This window comes from Apium graveolens, chromosome 6 (genome assembly GCF_009905375.1).
Source record: "Apium graveolens cultivar Ventura chromosome 6, ASM990537v1, whole genome shotgun sequence".
NCBI lineage: Eukaryota > Viridiplantae > Streptophyta > Magnoliopsida > Apiales > Apiaceae > Apium > Apium graveolens.
Window position 1 is genome coordinate 3,438,049 of NC_133652.1, and position 18,427 is coordinate 3,456,475.

General features: G+C 33.7%; 2 protein-coding genes across 3 annotated transcripts; one reads left to right on the forward strand and one right to left on the reverse strand.

The window, feature by feature from the left end:
• The first annotated feature begins 8,087 nt into the window (after positions 1-8,087).
• On the forward strand, positions 8,088-13,889 carry LOC141666532 (phosphatidylglycerophosphate phosphatase PTPMT2-like). The gene is made up of 6 exons (XM_074472588.1): positions 8,088-8,777; positions 9,434-9,556; positions 11,411-11,504; positions 12,145-12,227; positions 12,349-12,438; positions 13,260-13,889. Exons 1-6 carry the CDS (start codon positions 8,568-8,570, stop codon positions 13,665-13,667), a joined length of 1,008 nt encoding a protein of 335 aa, XP_074328689.1. The 5' UTR covers positions 8,088-8,567; the 3' UTR covers positions 13,668-13,889.
• A 1,478-nt stretch (positions 13,890-15,367) lies between these two features.
• LOC141668827 (nudix hydrolase 8-like) lies at positions 15,368-18,427 on the reverse strand. 2 transcript variants are annotated; one of them, XM_074475848.1, is made up of 9 exons: positions 18,135-18,427; positions 17,341-17,603; positions 17,116-17,181; positions 16,897-17,022; positions 16,698-16,775; positions 16,535-16,585; positions 16,407-16,441; positions 15,992-16,100; positions 15,368-15,784 (listed from the first exon to the last, which is right to left on the reverse strand). In XM_074475848.1, the coding sequence occupies exons 1-9, from the start codon at positions 18,256-18,258 to the stop codon at positions 15,575-15,577; spliced, it is 1,062 nt and encodes a 353-aa protein (XP_074331949.1). In that variant the 5' UTR covers positions 18,259-18,427; the 3' UTR covers positions 15,368-15,574. The 2 variants fall into 2 exon arrangements, with proteins under 2 accessions (XP_074331949.1, XP_074331948.1); XM_074475847.1 differs by having other exon boundaries at positions 16,897-17,034.

Genomic DNA, 18,427 nt, shown 5'->3' on the forward strand with positions numbered 1-18,427 from the left:
ACACAAAGAGGTATCGGGTAATAACAGTGGTTTATCCTGGACCGAACGTTATTCCTGTGCTTTAGATTTCATGAAGATCTGACTTCCAGGCTACTGAAACTTTGCATGTAAAGTGAATAACAAATGTAATGAACACTCTAAAAGATAATGAAGTTCGTACCATTTGTACCCGAAGGGCATTTATATATGACAAAATGTGTATTTGATAGTCCTAACTCGAAAACAAGCTCTATATGAAAATAAGACCCTGCTCCAACGGTGATAAAGTCGCGTACATTGTCCAGGATTGGGGTCGAAACTTTTGTACCGTTGAATGGTTGATCCAACAGTGATAAAATCGTTTGTTACAAAAACAGTCCCCGGCAAATGGCCTCCCTTAATGAATATTTTACAGGTTGCTCAATGGCATTCTATTATTGCGGAGGATGGGAAGGTTGGGAAGTCTGTGATGGTATGTGAGAATGTTGGACTAAAGGAAAAAGATGCTGAACGGCCGAACGGGGCTCTGCTAGGCACACAGTTGCTGGTTTGGAGGATGATTTCGAGTTCGACTTTCGAGTCTAGGGCAGCCAGGAGGGAACCACCTAAGGACCATGATGTTTTCTGAAGAAATGCTGCTGGTTGTGAGCCTATGTTCTTTTGATTAACTATTTAGTTGAATTCAGTTGTATTATGAACTTTGAGCCTAGGCTTTGGTTTGTAACCGCAAACACACTTCCCTGTTGTCATCTCATTTAGTTTCTTTAAGCACAGGTTAATAACTAGTTCAGTAGCCATATGTGAACTATGAAGTATATGGCAGTCGCACCACGGGTGTCCTAGTTGGTTTAGAGTGTGACTTTAGGGGTTTACCATCCCAAGGTCACAAGTTTGAACCCTCTGAGAGACACGGAAGTAGGTGGATTGCCATGCTCGGTGCGTACGGGTGTACTTGCAGTCCTACGGATTAGTTGAGGTGTGTGAAAGCTGGCCCGGGCACCGGATTAACAATAAAAAAAAGTTACTCACAGAAGTCTACAAAGAAAAGACACAGCAGGTCACTAAAATTTTGAACAAGCCTAATCGAAAAAGAATCATTAGAAATATCAAATTGAAGTATCAGAGGCATAGTTTTACATTTGGCAGGGGCATAAGAGGGGTTGCTTCTGAGGATTCAAGTTTATCAATTGTCATTTATCACCAAATAAAACCAAATTCTGCACAAAAAGCCTTGCATGTATAAACCGGGCACCTGGTTTAACATCAAGAGCTGAACACAAATCCAGTAAGACATCGAAGGTCGTCGTTGTCTCATCCTTCTTGATATCGTAGGACATATATTTACATCCTTCACCAGGACGCCTCATCAGTATTATTTCGTCATTGTTCCTAAAATCTTCAGGCCACCAGCTCCAAAATTTACCAATTTTTTCAAGATCAAGTGTAAATTTCTTCGTCCAAACATCCTTTATTGCAGCATCGTTTTCTAGTATCCATATGTCAAGAATATTGTGGCTTTCACTCAAGTCTATAAAGAAAAGAGATAAGTCACTAGATTTTTGAACAAGAGTAACATGAAAATCTTCTATATCCATATAACATTGTGGCAGCAACATAATTTCTCGAATGATCTCCCTCTCTATTTCAAAACAAACAATTACCGTAAAGCACCGATCCACTACAAGAACATAAGGGTAAATATAACCGAACAAATTCAACCGGTTTAATTGTTTGGGTGGAATTTTCAAATTTTAAGTGAAAAATCATTTTCGACTGGTGACGATTGAATTTGATCGATCGAATTTAGCGGTCGTATTTAGACTAAATACAACCGACTACTAAATAGGGTTAAATATCAAAGTGGTCACTCAACAGAAGGCCATATATCAGTTTCATCATCAAACTTAACGAGATATCATTTGAATCACTAAAGTCATAATAAATATCAAACGGATGCCTCAAAATAGGTGCTCGAGAATTAAAAATTATATTTATGGAGTTCTATACATTTTTCTTGAATCCTATTACAACCAAAAGAAAATTTATGAATTTCTAGTATTTTAGATGATATAGTGAGATTTTTAAAAATTTATCTACTAATTATTTTTGTTTAAATCAAAAAATATAACTACAAAATTAAAAATAAATACTAGATCATTTTTTAAAAATTTCACTATATTTTCAAAAATACTGGAATTCAAACATTTTCATTTGGTTGTAATAGGATTCATGAAAAATGTATAAAACTCCATGAAAATAAAATTTAATTCTCAAGCACATATTTTGAGTTATCCATTTGATATTTATTACCACTTTAGTGATTCAAATGATACCCAGTTAACTTTGATTATGAAACTGATATATGGTGTTCGGTTGAGTGACCACTTTGATATTTAACCCCTACTAAATATCATTCACATATGTACGACCGGGACTAAAACCGGTCATATATAACTAAATATCACCGTTGGCGATCGTATTTAGTTAAATACGACCGGTTTTAAACTGGTTGTATTTAGCCGTTTTTTTTATAGTGATCTGCGGACCCTGATTCCGCAAAATTGTCTTTGTCAACCGTCTTCCAAGAATTAGTACTTAAGCTATAAACATACACATAAACAAAGTTCAACCGATAATCAAGATATTTCCTAATTTTGATTACTTAGTAATCATCCATCTCGGGTAAATATCCAACAGCTGAACTCATCACAGAGGGTCGGCTTAGTGGATAATCAGTTCCACACAAATAAATCAGTTCCGAGTTTGGATCACAAAAACATATTAGACCACTAGATATCAGATGTATTGTCGTGTAACCCCTTAGCTCAAAATCTTTAGGCAATTGCAGGGAATAATACTGGTTACATTGTTTATCATTAACACATAAAGAAATACGCTGGCCACGGTAACTATGAAAAAGAATATAAGTATTTGTTTGATGATGTGAATAGAGAGTGTTGAAGTAAGGAGATTGTATCAGATGATACCATGATTTCTGAACTAACATATGAACTTGATAAGAGAATAAACAGGTAATCTTTTCAGAATTTCTGTGAAAATATCTTCAGAGAAAGAAGCAGCCATTGTGGTTTGGTTTTGATTCTACAGAATGCAATAAATGTATATTTATATACCTGTCAAAAATTTCAGTAATTAGGGTTTGGATATTAATAGGGTAATCCCAATGTCAGCTAAGAAGATCGAGTATAAATTTCTTCGTCCAAACATCCTTTTTTCCGGCTTCTTTTTCTAGTATCCATGTCAATAACTTAATGGCTTCTGGTACTGGAGTCTAAATTAGAAAAGAGACGGATCGCTAAATTTTTGAACAAGATTATTAACCATATAAGAAGGTTCTTAGTTCAGGCTCATTGCGGTGAAGTTTCAGGTAGTACTACTGCTGAAGGTTCTTGCACACTTATAGTGTGTAAACTTTGGAAAAATTAATAGGTTCATGTAAAAGAGAGGAGAATCATAAACATGCTATTGAAGCGCATAATCTTTTTCACAGGTACTTAAAAAAATAAATCGGATAAATCAGAGACGAGCTCTGTTAGCTCATCCTTCTCAGTATCAAAGGATAATATTCACTGCTAGTATGCTTTATCAGTACTGTTTCATCATTATTTTTAAAACCTCAGGGACACCAAGTCCAATTTTCATCAATGATAATGAAGATCAAGCGTAATTTTCTTCGTGCCAACATCCTTCATTTCAGTTTCTTTTCCTAGTTTCCAGTTGTCAAGAATATTATGTAAAAGTAGCTCTTATTATATTTAGAAAATCGAGCATGGATGAGGGAAAGTTTCTAAAGTTATGGAAAAAATACCTAAGAGTCATCGTGTTTGCTAGATTTGGGGGCATATTAGCATTGTGTGTGGTGGACTTAAAAGTTGTTCTACCCAGTATACACTATACAGCATAATTCACAATTCCCGGATAATCGGACCCTGGTAGGGCAGGAAGTCCTCTGATCTAACAAATCTGGAGTAATCGAGAATCTGGAACAAGGACAACAAGAGATAAACCCGCTACTCTTTGAACTATCTCATCGTGCTACAGATAAACCTATGTTTTTAAGATGCACCATTTTTACTAACTTCTAAAAATTAAACAAGTATTGGTACAGAAATTTTTAACATTGGTTCCATTAAAGTAAAACAGTACAAGCATATATATGATCATGGTACTCCTACTTTAGATTTCATGAACTCAGAACTTCTGAGGCAACAGAAACTTTAGCACTGGAAATAAGATCAAAGTAACAGAAGAAGCAGAGTGTTCAACAACGAGAGCTGAACATAAATCGAAAAAATCACAGATGACCTCTGTTGGCTCATCCTTCTCAATATCATAGGCTAACAGCATAATTTTCTTTGTCTGAACATCAAACTTAAAAAAGTCATAATATCGTGTACAGATGAAGAAACCCGCTAAAGCTGTGACAATCAAACTTAAAAAAGTCATCGTTTTTGCTAGATTTGGGGACAAAATAGCACTATGTGTTGGAAAAACTTGCAGAGTTGCAGTTTAAATAATGTTTACAGTTCAAAATTTTAATACATCATTACAAGACAATAAGCTCTGTGTTGCCTGCAAGTCTGCAACCTATTGTTCTTTGAGTACAAATGTGTTAAGTAACCCACTCTAAAACCTTAACATGGTAGAGGAAGGCCCGAACATGATCTTATACTCTTCGGTCTTCAACAAAATGCACATTCAAGAAACCAGCACTCATAATATAAAGCTAATACAATTACACAATAAAGGGTAAACTAAGAAGCAAGGAGATGATATATATAAAATCACTTTCAACAGATCAACTTGTATGTTAACAATGAGAAGAGAGAAATTATAAAAACAAAGCAGCAGAAGCAAAGTTTACCATTTGGCTGGAGAAGAGTTTACAAGATTCAAGTTTATGACTTATCAGTTATCACCAAGCAAGACCAAATTCTCCACAAAAAGACTTGCGCATATTTTCTGACCAAGTGGAATATCAAGAGCTGAACATAAATCCGATAAATCATCAATAGTCTCTGTTAGTTCACCCTTCTCAATATCATAAGACCTGTATCCATATGGATAGCGGTCTGTCAATATTATTTCATTATTATTCCTTAAACATTCGGGAGACCAGTACGTGTACGTTCCATGTCGAGTATAATCTAGATCAAGTGTGAATTTCTTCGTCCAAACATCCTTCGTTCCAGCTTCGTTTCCTAGTATCCATATGTCAGTAATGCAGGTTTTGTCATCAATGTAGAATAGAAACAGGTCACTAAAATTTTTAACAAGGGCAACTTGAAAAGAATCATTAGAATAATGTTCTGGAGGCAACATAATCTCTCGAATGATCTCGTTCTCTATGTCAAAACAAACAATTACTGTTAACCGCTCTACTTCCCCTATCCAATATGCAGCACCATTCACAATAACCGGATTGTCAAAGGAATTTGATTTTGTAAACTGATCGTTTTCAACGATCTTCCAAGAATTAGTACTCAAGCTGTAAACAAATACACCAGCTTTGTTTTCCTGATATTTGACAACATTGATTAATTTGTAATCGTTCATCTTAGGCACGTATCCAAACACAAAACCCCTGTGGAAACGACGGTATGGTGGATCATCAAGCTTAGGAAACCGAAGAAGAGCTTTATATTTTTGAATAACGGGGTTCCAGATAAAAATCCGCAGAGGCCTCGAATAAAGAAGACATATCAGACCATTCGATATTCCAGGTACTGTCATGTACTCATCCAGCTTAATATCTTCAGGAAAAGGCAGGGAAGAATAATGCTTGCTTTCTTTATCATCAACATGTAACCGAATAAGATGTTTTTTACTGTGAAAAAGAATATAAGGGGTATTTTTTCGATAATTTGAATAGAGAGCCTTAAAGTACGGAGATTGTATAAGACGATACCATGATTTTTGAACTAACATGAATTTGACGAGAGACGAAACAGGCAGTCTTTTGAGAATTTCGATGTGAATATCTTCTGTAAAATAGGTAGCCATTGTGGTTTGATTTTTGGTATCAGGCAAAACTTTGAAGGTATGTTCATGGGCTTGTGTCAATAGTTCAGCAGCTCTCATTCAACTTTAATAAGTCAACTTATAATCGAGCAATAGCTTATTGACGAGTGTTTGTCGACCCGACTTATAAGTTGAATTTACAATTTATAAGCTGATAAGTTGAATGCTAGTAACGACATACTTTTTTTAACTTATTTTTCATTTTTTTAATCAATTTTAGTTTTGAAATATATTTTTTAAATGTTAATCTAACTCAAAATATAAGAATTAAGATAATTATATTTAAAAATTATTTATTTTAGTTAATTTAAATAAAAACAATTCTGACTTATAAGTTAAATTATCCAAACACTTGTATAACTTACAAGAATTTATCAACTTATCACTTATCAGTCATTTATTCAGTTTAATTTATAAGTTACTTATTTTAATATTTCCCAAACGAACACTTTAATCGTTTTAAAATTGAAATTTTTCCAAAAGTTTAAGGCAAATTGGAGAAAATAACTTGTATTACTAGTATTTTCTATTTTATTAAAACTGGCAGTTTTTTTTTCTGTTAACTGTTCGAAAAACTAGCCCAGTAGTTCTTGACTTCCTAAATCCTATAGTTTTTGACTTCTTGCACAGCAAGAAAAGCCCTATAAATTTTCTTGGGGTTCATTAACTTATTTCATAAAGTCAACTTTTTCCTTGGATAATGTACTTGTATTGTAATAATATTTTAATTGGATACTTGTTTTAAAAATAAACTAGACCTTATATTATAGTTAGACCTCTATTAAAATATTAAAAGTGAGTAGTAAGTAATTACAAATACTGTATGCCCGTTTGGGAAATTTTAAAATAAATAATTTATAACTTAAAATTAATAAGTGACTTAAAAATGATAAGTAGATGAATATTTATAAATTATGTAACTGTTTGGTTAATTTTACTTATAAATCGGAATTTTTTTTTAACTTAAATGAATTAAAATAAATAATTTTTATATATTATTATCTTAATTCATGACTTTTAATTTAATTTAACATTTAAAAACATATATTTAAAAACTAAAATTAATAAAAAAGTGAAAAATCAAAATAAGTTGAGAAAAAATACGTCGTTACTAACATTCAACTTATCACCTTATAAATTGTAAATTCGACCTATAAATTGGGTCGACAAACAGTCCGAAATAAATACTTACGGGCTTATAAGCTATAAGTAAGTTATAAAAACCGTATACAAGTAGGCCCTATATATGTAACAATCACTCATTAATATTTTCTACTAAAATTGTAACAAACCAATATTTTCAAGCAAAAACTTTAAAATAAATATTTAAATTGAATATAGTATGGACTCAAAATCAGTTAATTTTCCGAAAACCTTTGATAAATTATTTATAAATCGGTTCAACATATTTGACCGATTTGTTAAATTGTCGAAAAATCTCAATTTTTCAAAAATAATCGATAAATTATAAATCTGTTTCTCGCCCAATTAGTTCATATTTTCGAAATTCGTAATCAAGTGTTGAGTTATGAAGTTACATACTCCTCCGTTCCAAAAAAGGTTTTCCGTTTTGACTTTTTACACTATTTATGATGAGCGATTAATACTAATATACGTCTAATCTAAAAGATCAAATATAGTCATGAGTGGTCTTGTTGGATTCGTATTTATGAGTAATTTAATATAATGAAGTTTTTATATTTAATATTAATAAAAAATTAAAGATATTAACAATCAAAAGTGTGTATCGGCAAACGTGTCCAACACAAATAGGAAAAATATTTAGGGACGGAGGGAGTAGTATTTTAATCGCTTGAAATTTTAAAATATACCTTTTTTTTGCTTTTTTCTTCGACGACGACGACGACGACAACAAGAACAACAACAACAACATAATAATAATAATAATAATAATAATAATAATAATAATAATAATAATAATAATAATAATAATAATAATAATAATAATAATAATAATAATAATAATAATAATAATAATAATAATAATAAAAAAAACGAATCTAGATAGACATAGGATAGATACAAACATAGGCCCACGTATCCACATAACCTCCTTTTCAAAACTTTTTAGATCCCCAGTTCGACGACCTTTGAGTACAATCAGGGTTTTTTCTTTTTTAATTCTTCTATGCAATTCATGATCATCCCCCAATTTATCGTATAATTTTCAATATTATTATTGCGTGTTTTTGATTTTTCTTGATTTTTTCTTTAATTTATGATAAAGATTGCATCTTTATGAGAAATCAAGATGTGGGTTTGCAAAAAGATTGATTCTTAGAGTGTTCTTGTGGATGGTTTTGTTTAAATCTAGCTTTTAGATATATGTTTGATGATAAAGTTTGAGTCTTTATGTGTATTTGAGGTGTTAGTTTGTAATAAGAGAATTGTTTGAGTGTTCTTGTGGATCTTTAGATTTGAATTTGAGGTTTTAGGTGGTTGTGTTTGTGTACAAATTTAAGGAAGGTGGTTAGTGAAAAAGGGTATTTTTGGTTTCTTGATTTGTTGAGTAAGTAGTGTGGAAGATGTATATTGAGGAATTGAAAGAAGGGGTGGAGTTGGAGGATGAGGTGGTAGCTGGTGAGGAGGTGTTGGGTGGTGATGTGGTGGTGTTTGATGCGAAGAGGGTTCTTGTGGGAGCGGGGGCTAGGGCTTTGTTTTATCCTACACTTTTGTATAATGTTGTTAGGAATAAACTTCAGACTGAGTTTCGGTGGTGGGATCGGATTGATGAGGTACTTATTTGATCTCAAATTCATTCAGCATGTTTAGTTTAACTGTTATTGTTTTGGTGCTTGTGATGAGATTATTTTGTGCTGCGTTCATTGATGAAGAAGCAGCGTAGGGTTTTCCATGTTATAGCTAGGACATGTGTGTTTCTGTCGTGCAATTGATCATATGGCTAGATAGTTTCAAGTTTGACTTAAGCTCTTCGTTCATCTGTGTAAACTGCATAAAATTATATATGGAAACTAGTTTCTATAAAAATTTGCAATGTTGTTCCGTGATCAATAAGTACATGCTGCGTTGTCTTGCACTGGCTTGTATTTTGGGCGAGGACATGTCCCTTTGGAATGATTTAGAATAAAGTATGTTTATGTTACAAAAGGCGAAAGAGATAATAAAACATGGGTGTACACTGGTTCGTAGGAACAATAATAAATTGTTATGCACTGCAAATAAATAGACCCTTATTTTTTTTAATCTTTTCCCTGTTTTCCTTTAGCAGATTATGTTTCATGACTCTACTATAGTAAACCACTGTGCATTTTGTATGACTATACTATAATGAGTATACATTATTATACTATTTTGAAACACTTCTTTATTTCATCTAGAATTTTAAATTACCTGTTTTACATTTTTTACGGTGTTAAACATCTATTTTCAGTTTCTACTACTGGGTGCTGTGCCATTCCCATCTGATGTCAAAAGGCTAAAGGAGCTTGGTGTTTGCGGAGTGGTAACCATGAATGAGTCATACGAAACTTTGGTTCCAACAGCTTTATATCAAGTATGTTTATTGTTTCCTGAGATGCATTGTCTGCAACACTTTTGAAACCTAAACCAACCTATTCCATAAGTGGATTCTGTTCCGTATCTGGAGGTGCATTTTTGTGTTAAATTAGATTTCTAGCTATTATATAGCCTTCATGGACAATATAGAGATTTTGCTAATCTTAAAACAAAAAAGCGATATGGCGAAATTGTTAGACGTTGCGGACTTAATTGGATTGAGCGTTGGTGGTTTATCATATTTGCTTGTTTTAAATATATTGGAGATTGATTACTCCTGTTAATTTATTATTTAGAGGTCTTAGACTTTTAGTGCTCTGTGTACCAGTTTGTGGTTTTTGATGGAGTGGGTAAATGCTTGAGAATATCTCAATATGATGTGAATATGATTTCGGTTTAGTAGTAACATGTTACTGAAGGTTTTGCTTGATTACTTGTTTGTAGCAAGTTACTTTCTTCTCTTGCTCAAAACTGTGATAAGCAAAACTAAGATTTGAGTTTGCGCAAAAACCGAGCCACTTTTAAAACACACCACCAAGTAATGTCTGCAACTTAAGTGCTTTTACTAAATATTTTAAAATAATTTTGGTGTGGCGTTCATCAAATTAGATGTTTTTTATTTAAAAATTTCAAGGATCCAAAATAAATTTGGTTACTTAATTAAATTAGCAAAAACGAATGATAATGACCATAGAAAGTGAGGAGAACTTGTACAACTGAATTAGTTTACAATCAGCATTATAATGATATATTAATGCATATAATATTGTGAGCTTATATTTGGGTTGTGGGTTTTTGACTTTTAAGAGCATGTCAAAGGACCAAGCTATAATGCGGGGCTTTGGGGTAAATTGTCGAGCAAACTACATGGACTTGGGTCGTCAAAAATGATAACCAGCCCCCAAAAAATTGATTTCTTGCATTTTTTTAACCTTTTTCTCCTCAACCCTTGCCCTTCTTTAATCAGCTTTTGGTAATTTCCATATCTGGTGACAACCATTTAGGTTTGTATCTCATCTCCTTTACTTCTTATACGTGTTTCCAAACTGTAATTGGTTGAATTTTTTTTTTGTTTTAAGGTTTTAGTGAATTCTATAATGGGACATTCTCAATTGTACTGACGATTGAATTTTTCCAATTAAGCCACTGTCCTTCTGATTTTTACGGCGTGGTATCCTTATGCTTACTTTTTTATTTTCCGTTAAATGTTTTAACAAAATCATAAGAAGCAAAAGTCAGTGGCACCATTGACAAAAGGCAATATTGTATAAAAAATATCTCTTCTAAAATTGCAATTTGTAGTCTAATTAATCGGTTCGTTAGACCTTAATTCTGCATTTTATTGATCTGCAAAACAAGTGAAGTATTTGAGCCTCACATGCTGACATCCCCTCCCCCCACGTAGCTGACATGTCAGTGACACATGTATAAGATATACGGACATGTGTCAGTTCAGTTATGTTAGAGCATTACCAATCGCTTTTAGCTGACCAACTTTCGGTCGGTTCGGCAGTCTGGTTACAGAAGAGGACCCTAGAAAATCTACAAATATATGATTTGTATAACTTGTAAGTTCCCTATATTGAATGTTCTGAAGCAAACTTTTAAAAATATATCGGATTCTTTCTAGTAAATGAAATTGAACTCCTAAAAAGTGCATTTGATTTGATTCATCCCTTTTTTACTCGCTCTAATACCTACAATCAGACTAGTTAATAATATTGATCGTTGTCTCGATTACACTTATGATATTAGCCTTTCCTTCAAATTTTCTGTTACTTGTCTTTGGGTATGAACTTTATTAGCATTTTCTTCTATTTGGCATATGAATTTTGTTTTTGAACTTTTTTAGGCTCATGAAATTGACCATTTGGTGCTCCCAACCAGAGACTATCTTTTTGCTCCAGTAATGACAGATATATCACAAGCTGTGGACTTCATTCATGGTAGGATCTCAACTTTGTGGCTTTTTAGAAAATATATAAACTTGACTACTCTGTTTAGTCTGTACTGTTTATATCATTAATATGCTTTTAGTGTACCGATACTGCTATTTGGTATGATGGTTTAGGTTCCATAATTGAAGGTGGATTTATAATTTACTGACTACACTACTGTAACATGTGTAAAATCAGATGGGCAAGTTATGTAATTATAGTAAAGTATTAGTATTGATCTACTGGTGCAATTTTCCTTTGTTTCCAACAAATTTATAGGTATTCCTTAGAGCACTTAGCCCTCTGGTTTTGAATAGTAAGAATGAGAGGAATACATAACTATAAACTAATTAAAGGTTTAAATTGGAGAACTTGCAAAAGATTTTATTAAGGTATTTTGTTTTCAGTGTTATGTCAACTAATATATTGTTGTGGTAAGGGTTGAAAACCAGAACTCGACCGAGTTTCTGATGTTTAGCGCACTGCTTATATTTGATATCTTTTCATTTCCTGTCATGTATACTCGTAACAAACTTGAGATTTTACTAACTCCCTATATATATTTGGTGCATACTAATTGCCTACATGGTGATGTCTACTATATTGGTACAATTCTGTCCTACTGATCCATAAGCCCTTTGTTTAATAGAAAACACATTGCAAGGGAGAACCACCTATGTACACTGTAAAGCTGGTCGAGGACGAAGTACAACTATCGTAATCTGCTATTTGGTAAGGGCATAGCATTAGGAGAAAATATTCTTCATGTCCACTATTTTGTTGAGATAATGAAGGATTGTCTCAGCATATTTTGTGTTCACTATAAATAAATATTATTATATTTTTGTTACAGGTGCAACACAAACAGATGACACCTGATGATGCTTATGCTTATGTGAAATCAATACGACCGAGGGTATTATTAGCCCCTGCGCAATTACAGGTAGGCCATTGTTGACCTTGAAGTTTCTATGTGTTTATTTGTTTTTGTAAGAACCCGATGAACCTAATGACCTTGAAGGACATTGATGAATATTTATCGCAGAAAGATGGTTTTCTCCTGTATAGTTATAAATTGTGCATTCTGATTGGAACTTTAATCTTAGGCATAGTAATTGCCAGATAGGATAATATCTCAATCTTTTAGTATTCTATTTAGTGCGCACTTGAGCCTTTAAGGAGAGATGCATGTCCTGCATTAGAAACAAGATAATGGGTGTGTTTGGTATTGTTGTTGCCGACAACAGCGTTTCGCTGAAAAACAGTTAAAAAACTGTTTGGTAAAATTCAAAAGCTGCTTTTCGGAAAAGTGTTTTTCGCCTAAAAGCTGTTGTTAGAGAAAGTAAGTCCCCCATGCTTTTAGAAAAAGCTGTTTTTCAGCTTTTGCGGGAAACAGATGCTGATTTCACCATTAGACCTTACCAATGACATTATTATTTTTAATTTTTTGAATCAAAATATATACATATCAAAAAAATTACCAAACAGTTGTCTGATTTTTGCAACAACATTTTTTTCAGCCGCGCTTTTTCTAACGGCACAACAATTTTTAACAGCAATCTCAATCCCAAACAGAGCCAATATCTCTAATTTTTGTATCATACTAACGGTTTCAGAAGATTTGTCATAGGAATGTGAAATACTTCTATGTAAGATTCCACGGTGTAAGCTTTGCGAATACTTCTAGTGCAACACTAAATCTTAGTGCAAGGAGAATAATGAAACATCATAATGACTTGCACATATCTGTTTACATGATTACAGGCTGTCCATGAGTACTACAATCTTAAAGTTAAGAAACTGTTTAGTTCGAGCCACGTCAAGACATGCAACTTTAACAAGATGACAGATACATTATTGATACCTCGGACGTTCTTCACGGCAGCTGATTTTTTTGCGTTTGATGACGGGTCAGTAGTTTTAGTTACCAATGCAGATGTCGACGGCTATGACCCAAACAAAGAATCTGGTGGTGAACGGCGTGATATTTGGGCAGATCTGAGTTTAATTTACAAGGTTCGGGGAGCTGGCAAAGCAGCTTTAACAAGTCTGTCCTGTTTTTGGCTTCGCTACACCGACAAAAAGGTGACAACTAAACAGTTGCATCAAGAGCACAACAGTATGATGCGTAATCAAGTGGAAGGCTTTACCGTAAATATTCATGTCTACTAAGTATGACTGTGAACTAAAACACTTTCAGTGTGTATACAAGTGGTAGTTTTTTTATGGGATCAGATATGTATTCTCAAGAATCTTTATCAACCTCAAAAGTGATCAGTTTTTTTTAGACTAGATAATGCCATACTTGTTTTAGACAGATCAGTGCTTCCTAAAAATATCGACCTTCTGAATTTAAAACCAGGGGAGCTCCTGGGTTCCACCTCGTACACCCCACTGTCTTCTTCGTCACAGGTTCCATACACGTATTCGGAACCATGTACTAATTAGAAAAAGCAACATAACGTTATTAAAACAGTAGTGATATATCAGTAAAGTTAAACAATTCGAAATCATATTGCTATTGCACATCAACCATGCTATTCAAGTCCTATGCACATCAAGCAAGATCTGAAGATCATACTAACTTCCAAGATTAAAAAAAAAAAAAAAAAAGGAAAAACGATTAATACTCGCTCTGTCCCCTAGACTGTATACATTGGAGGACAGGAACTCGGCAAACATTTTAATGCTCCCTCTAAAGTATAGTTCGATAAATAGTTTTTATTTTTTTTTCACCTTAAAGTATGTGTCGAGTATTGAAAAAAAACTGTATATAATTGGATTGGACAGACAGGAGTAGTACATACGATTAGGATAATAACTTAATGTACCTTCTATACCGGAATGAAAAACTCCAAGTCCGAACCAGTAAAGATAGTTGTTGAGAGGTGATAAATCATAAACATTCAAATACAACTTGGCACCGCTGCTACCTCCATTGCCCTTCTGCAGTTTGGATGAGTTGAAGCTCAATGGGAATAGTTTCATCCTCTCGTCGTATCGATATCGATAAACAATAATCAGTGTTCTTGAACCTTCAAAAACTACTCAGATGGCCTGAGTAGTGAACAACAGATGATATGGAACAAAAAAAACCCTGAGTAATCCAATTTTGGCAATGAACAATGAGTCTATTAATCATTAAGTCACTAATTTCAATTATCTCTAATTTTCCAAATTATGCCTGTCTTATCCAAAAATTAATGATGTGGCTTATGAAAAGTATCCAAAATAACTTATATTCATATGTTAATTACTTATCTTTTACTAATATAATTAAATTGTGAAAGTGGAGCACGGTTGAATAACTCAATTGGTTAATAATTTTTTATCCTATGTCGTTCCGGGTAAAAATGTGGAAGTCAAACGCGATCTTTCCAACTCCTTGTATTTCTCAAACCAAATTAAGTTTGCAAGAAAACAGATTTTCTAAATGTCATACTAAACCAACTTTAATCTTATCCTACACATAATATTGTGTACTTGATTTATATTTATTCGTTTGACGGTGCATTATCATCATCTCTGTTTTCATTTAATGGATAGAATTTAAAAAAAGGGGATTCGGGGTTAAAATCTATTCTCTAAAAAAAAGCTAAATGGGGCTTAGAAAATAATGAATTCTAATCTTTAGTTAAAAGTCGGTTATCTAAAAAAAACTTCACTTAAATTTTTCGATCATCCAGAATTTGAGATGAAGTTAGTGCTAAACCGGGTTTAGAAAATAATGAATTCTAGTTTTTAGTTAAAAGTCGGTTATCCAAAAAATTCTTCACTTAAATTTTCCGATCATCCGGAATGTGAGACGAAGTTAGCCTCCTTGAGCCCGTGCTTGTATCTTAGACGTTATAAAATGAAAAAGAAAAATAAAAGGTAGAGAAGATATATATTTTACTAAGGAAAATTTACACAATGTAATGACACATTTTATACATACATTACAGTGATCTATGCTATTACTAGACTACAGATATGCATCACTTTTGAACTAACAATATTGCTGAATTGGTCAAGCAACCAGGAGCAGCACTGACATCTCCGGTGTCAAAGAGATAATACATTGTTAGAAGATATCAGATTCACGGTGAGGTTTGACAGTTGGAATCGTTATCATCGACGATGTTATAGTACAAGGAGGACAATTTGCCATCAAATACTGAGACAACTGGATGCACTGATAATCCACAGTAACGCTCCCCCATACGTGCAATGCAAATGTCGATGATCTTCTTAAACATTCTGTCCCCTCGGCTTAATGGCTGCTTTACGAAATCAACTAATGGCATCCACTGCATGAAGATAAGAGAATATAGTTTATTTGTTTGCAGATTGAGTGCACTTTGGACTTCTTATGCTTCTTGAGAATTCAGATACCCGAGGCAAGCTCAGAAAGCACTCTACAGTCTAATTTTCTTGGTTACTATTAAAATTTGAATGATTTAGAATATAGAAATGGAAAAGGTTGGCCTCTGGTTTTGTCCAAGGACGATAATTACCTTGGCTGCTTGAACCTCAAGATTGTCAATTACAATGTCATTTGACAAGGCTCTCATCATGCAGACGAAGAATAAATCAGATTTCTGGAAAGCCACATTATGAGCATGTCTGCAATGGGGAAACTAGATTTAGATAACTGAAATCCGCTAAGATCATTCCAATTGAGTGCACCAATGCTTAATATTAAGTATAATTCATTTAATTTTTCGTCTGTTTTAGGCTATGAAGAAAATTTTCTGAACATTTTAACATCCTTCTGTTCAAACCTTTCATCAAAATAAAAGGAAGAGGACTGGAAATAGATAGCTTTAACTAAGGAATACACTCTACGTGGGGAAGTTGAGGTGATTTTGCACTTAATTCTGAAACAACTGAACAAGTATATGCAATATTCTGTAAAGATATCTTTCTTACCTAAAAGCTACGACTTCCACAAATTCAGTGTCAATCTGCAAGATAGAAGACGATCGAAGCAAAAACTCAATAAAGGTTCATCTTATAGTTGTAATAAGTATAAATACTGAGATTTGCTGAGTTCTTACACCAGTTTCCTCTTTAACTTCTCTGACAGCTCCATTGAAAATTTCCTCCGACTGATAAGAGGACCAAAAGGAAACAAATTTTCCAGTTCAGATTCACATATGATTGCATGCACTTCCAGTTAAAGGCACTGAAATTAAAGTTTAAATGTATAGGAAAGAAGACCTCGTGAATGAAGCCGGTTGGTATTTTCCACAGACCAGCAAGTGCAGGGGCAGTGTGTTTCTCTTGTACTACAAGAACCTGTAGACAATACAAACAAATATTAGAATTCACAAAAAGTTTAACAATGCAGTTTGAACTTCTGAATTTGGTGACTTATTCGGTTAAATAAATCCTTAAATTACAGAATTAGCGGTGTTACCTCATTCCTTTCATTAATGACGAAGCCCCCGACTCCAACTTGATGGGAAGCATTTTCAGGTAGCATGCAAGGTCCTTCAGGAATCCAGTAGGTCATCATGACATATCCTTTTTCCGCGTGATGATACTGAAACCCTTTCTTAAAATGATTTCACAGTTGAAATGCTTAACAAATCATAAATAGTGTAACAATGGCATTCTTAAACTCGTTTAATTTCACCTTAACTGCAATAGGAACAAACTCTGCCTTTTCGAGTGGAAGCTTAAGCCAAATTCCATTCTTTCTCTGCAAGAGTACAGATCAGAGATAACATAAATTAAGTGCAGGGGCAGTGTGTTTCTCATATAACATAAATTAAGTTTACATCTTCACACTCAGCATAGAGTTTAGAAACAAAACAATCTTGCAGAGCTAAGTTAAGATCAAACAGTCCGAGAAAAGTACCTTTGATTTCCATTGAGAAAGATATGACTGAAGAATAGAGGCAAAAACACTTGGATTAGACGGTAATCTTTCTGGATTAACAACAACTCCACCATACTCATCATCCATCGAGTCTAATACTCTTCTACTATTATGTGTAGCTTGGCTAGGACCATTAGTACCATTCATTTGAAATGAGTAAACATCAACCATTAATTTTTCTTTGACGAATGAGCTTGCAGCATTGTGTGCTGTACTCAGTAAAGAAGCATGCATATAACTACCTGAAGTAAAAAAAAAAATCAAGGCAAAAAATGTAAATGAGCAAATTGTTCACTACAGAGGTTTTATGACATAAGCACAAAAAACATATTAAGATATACTTCTAACACGCGGCTTAATAACCAACATGGTATCAGAGCTCGTTTTTACCAACACCTTAATGTTCAGTCAAGGAAGGACTTAACAACTAACATGATATCAGAGCTCGTTTTACACCACGGTATTGAATGCATAAATACGCAAACAGTTTGCCATAAATGATGCTCATATAGTTTACCCCTTGCTCTTGAGTTTTAATAAGGAAAGCAAGTGTAAGTAAGGTAAGTAATGTATAGTCGTGCTCCCGAGTTTTAAAACGGAACGAAACAAGTATTAATGAATGCAAATTTGGCATACTTTCGCTTCAAAAACGGGATGAAAGTACTTTATCTCGTAATCACTTACTCCCTTCCCTATTAAAAACTCGGGAGCAAGGTCTTAGGTACTACACACACCACACTAATTCATTGAATTTGAAGAAAGGCAAGCATTACCTCTGCAAGAGCAGGTCTGTGGAGAGACTTTGTCAGCAAGCAGGGGATCAATGGAGCTGAGAAAGAGGTTAGGAAGCAACTTTCTTGAACCAAACAACTCTGAACCACACAATTTGAACTCCATGCTTAACTTAAAACCTCTCAGAACCAGAACTGATAGTGAACTTTAAGACACTAACTAGTTCAAGAAACACAGTCTAGTTCAGTTATAAGTTATAACTTATAAGTTGAGGATTGCTTCTCGAGCAATGATCATAAGTGAGTGAATGTGAGATGGACAAGACAATGGTGAA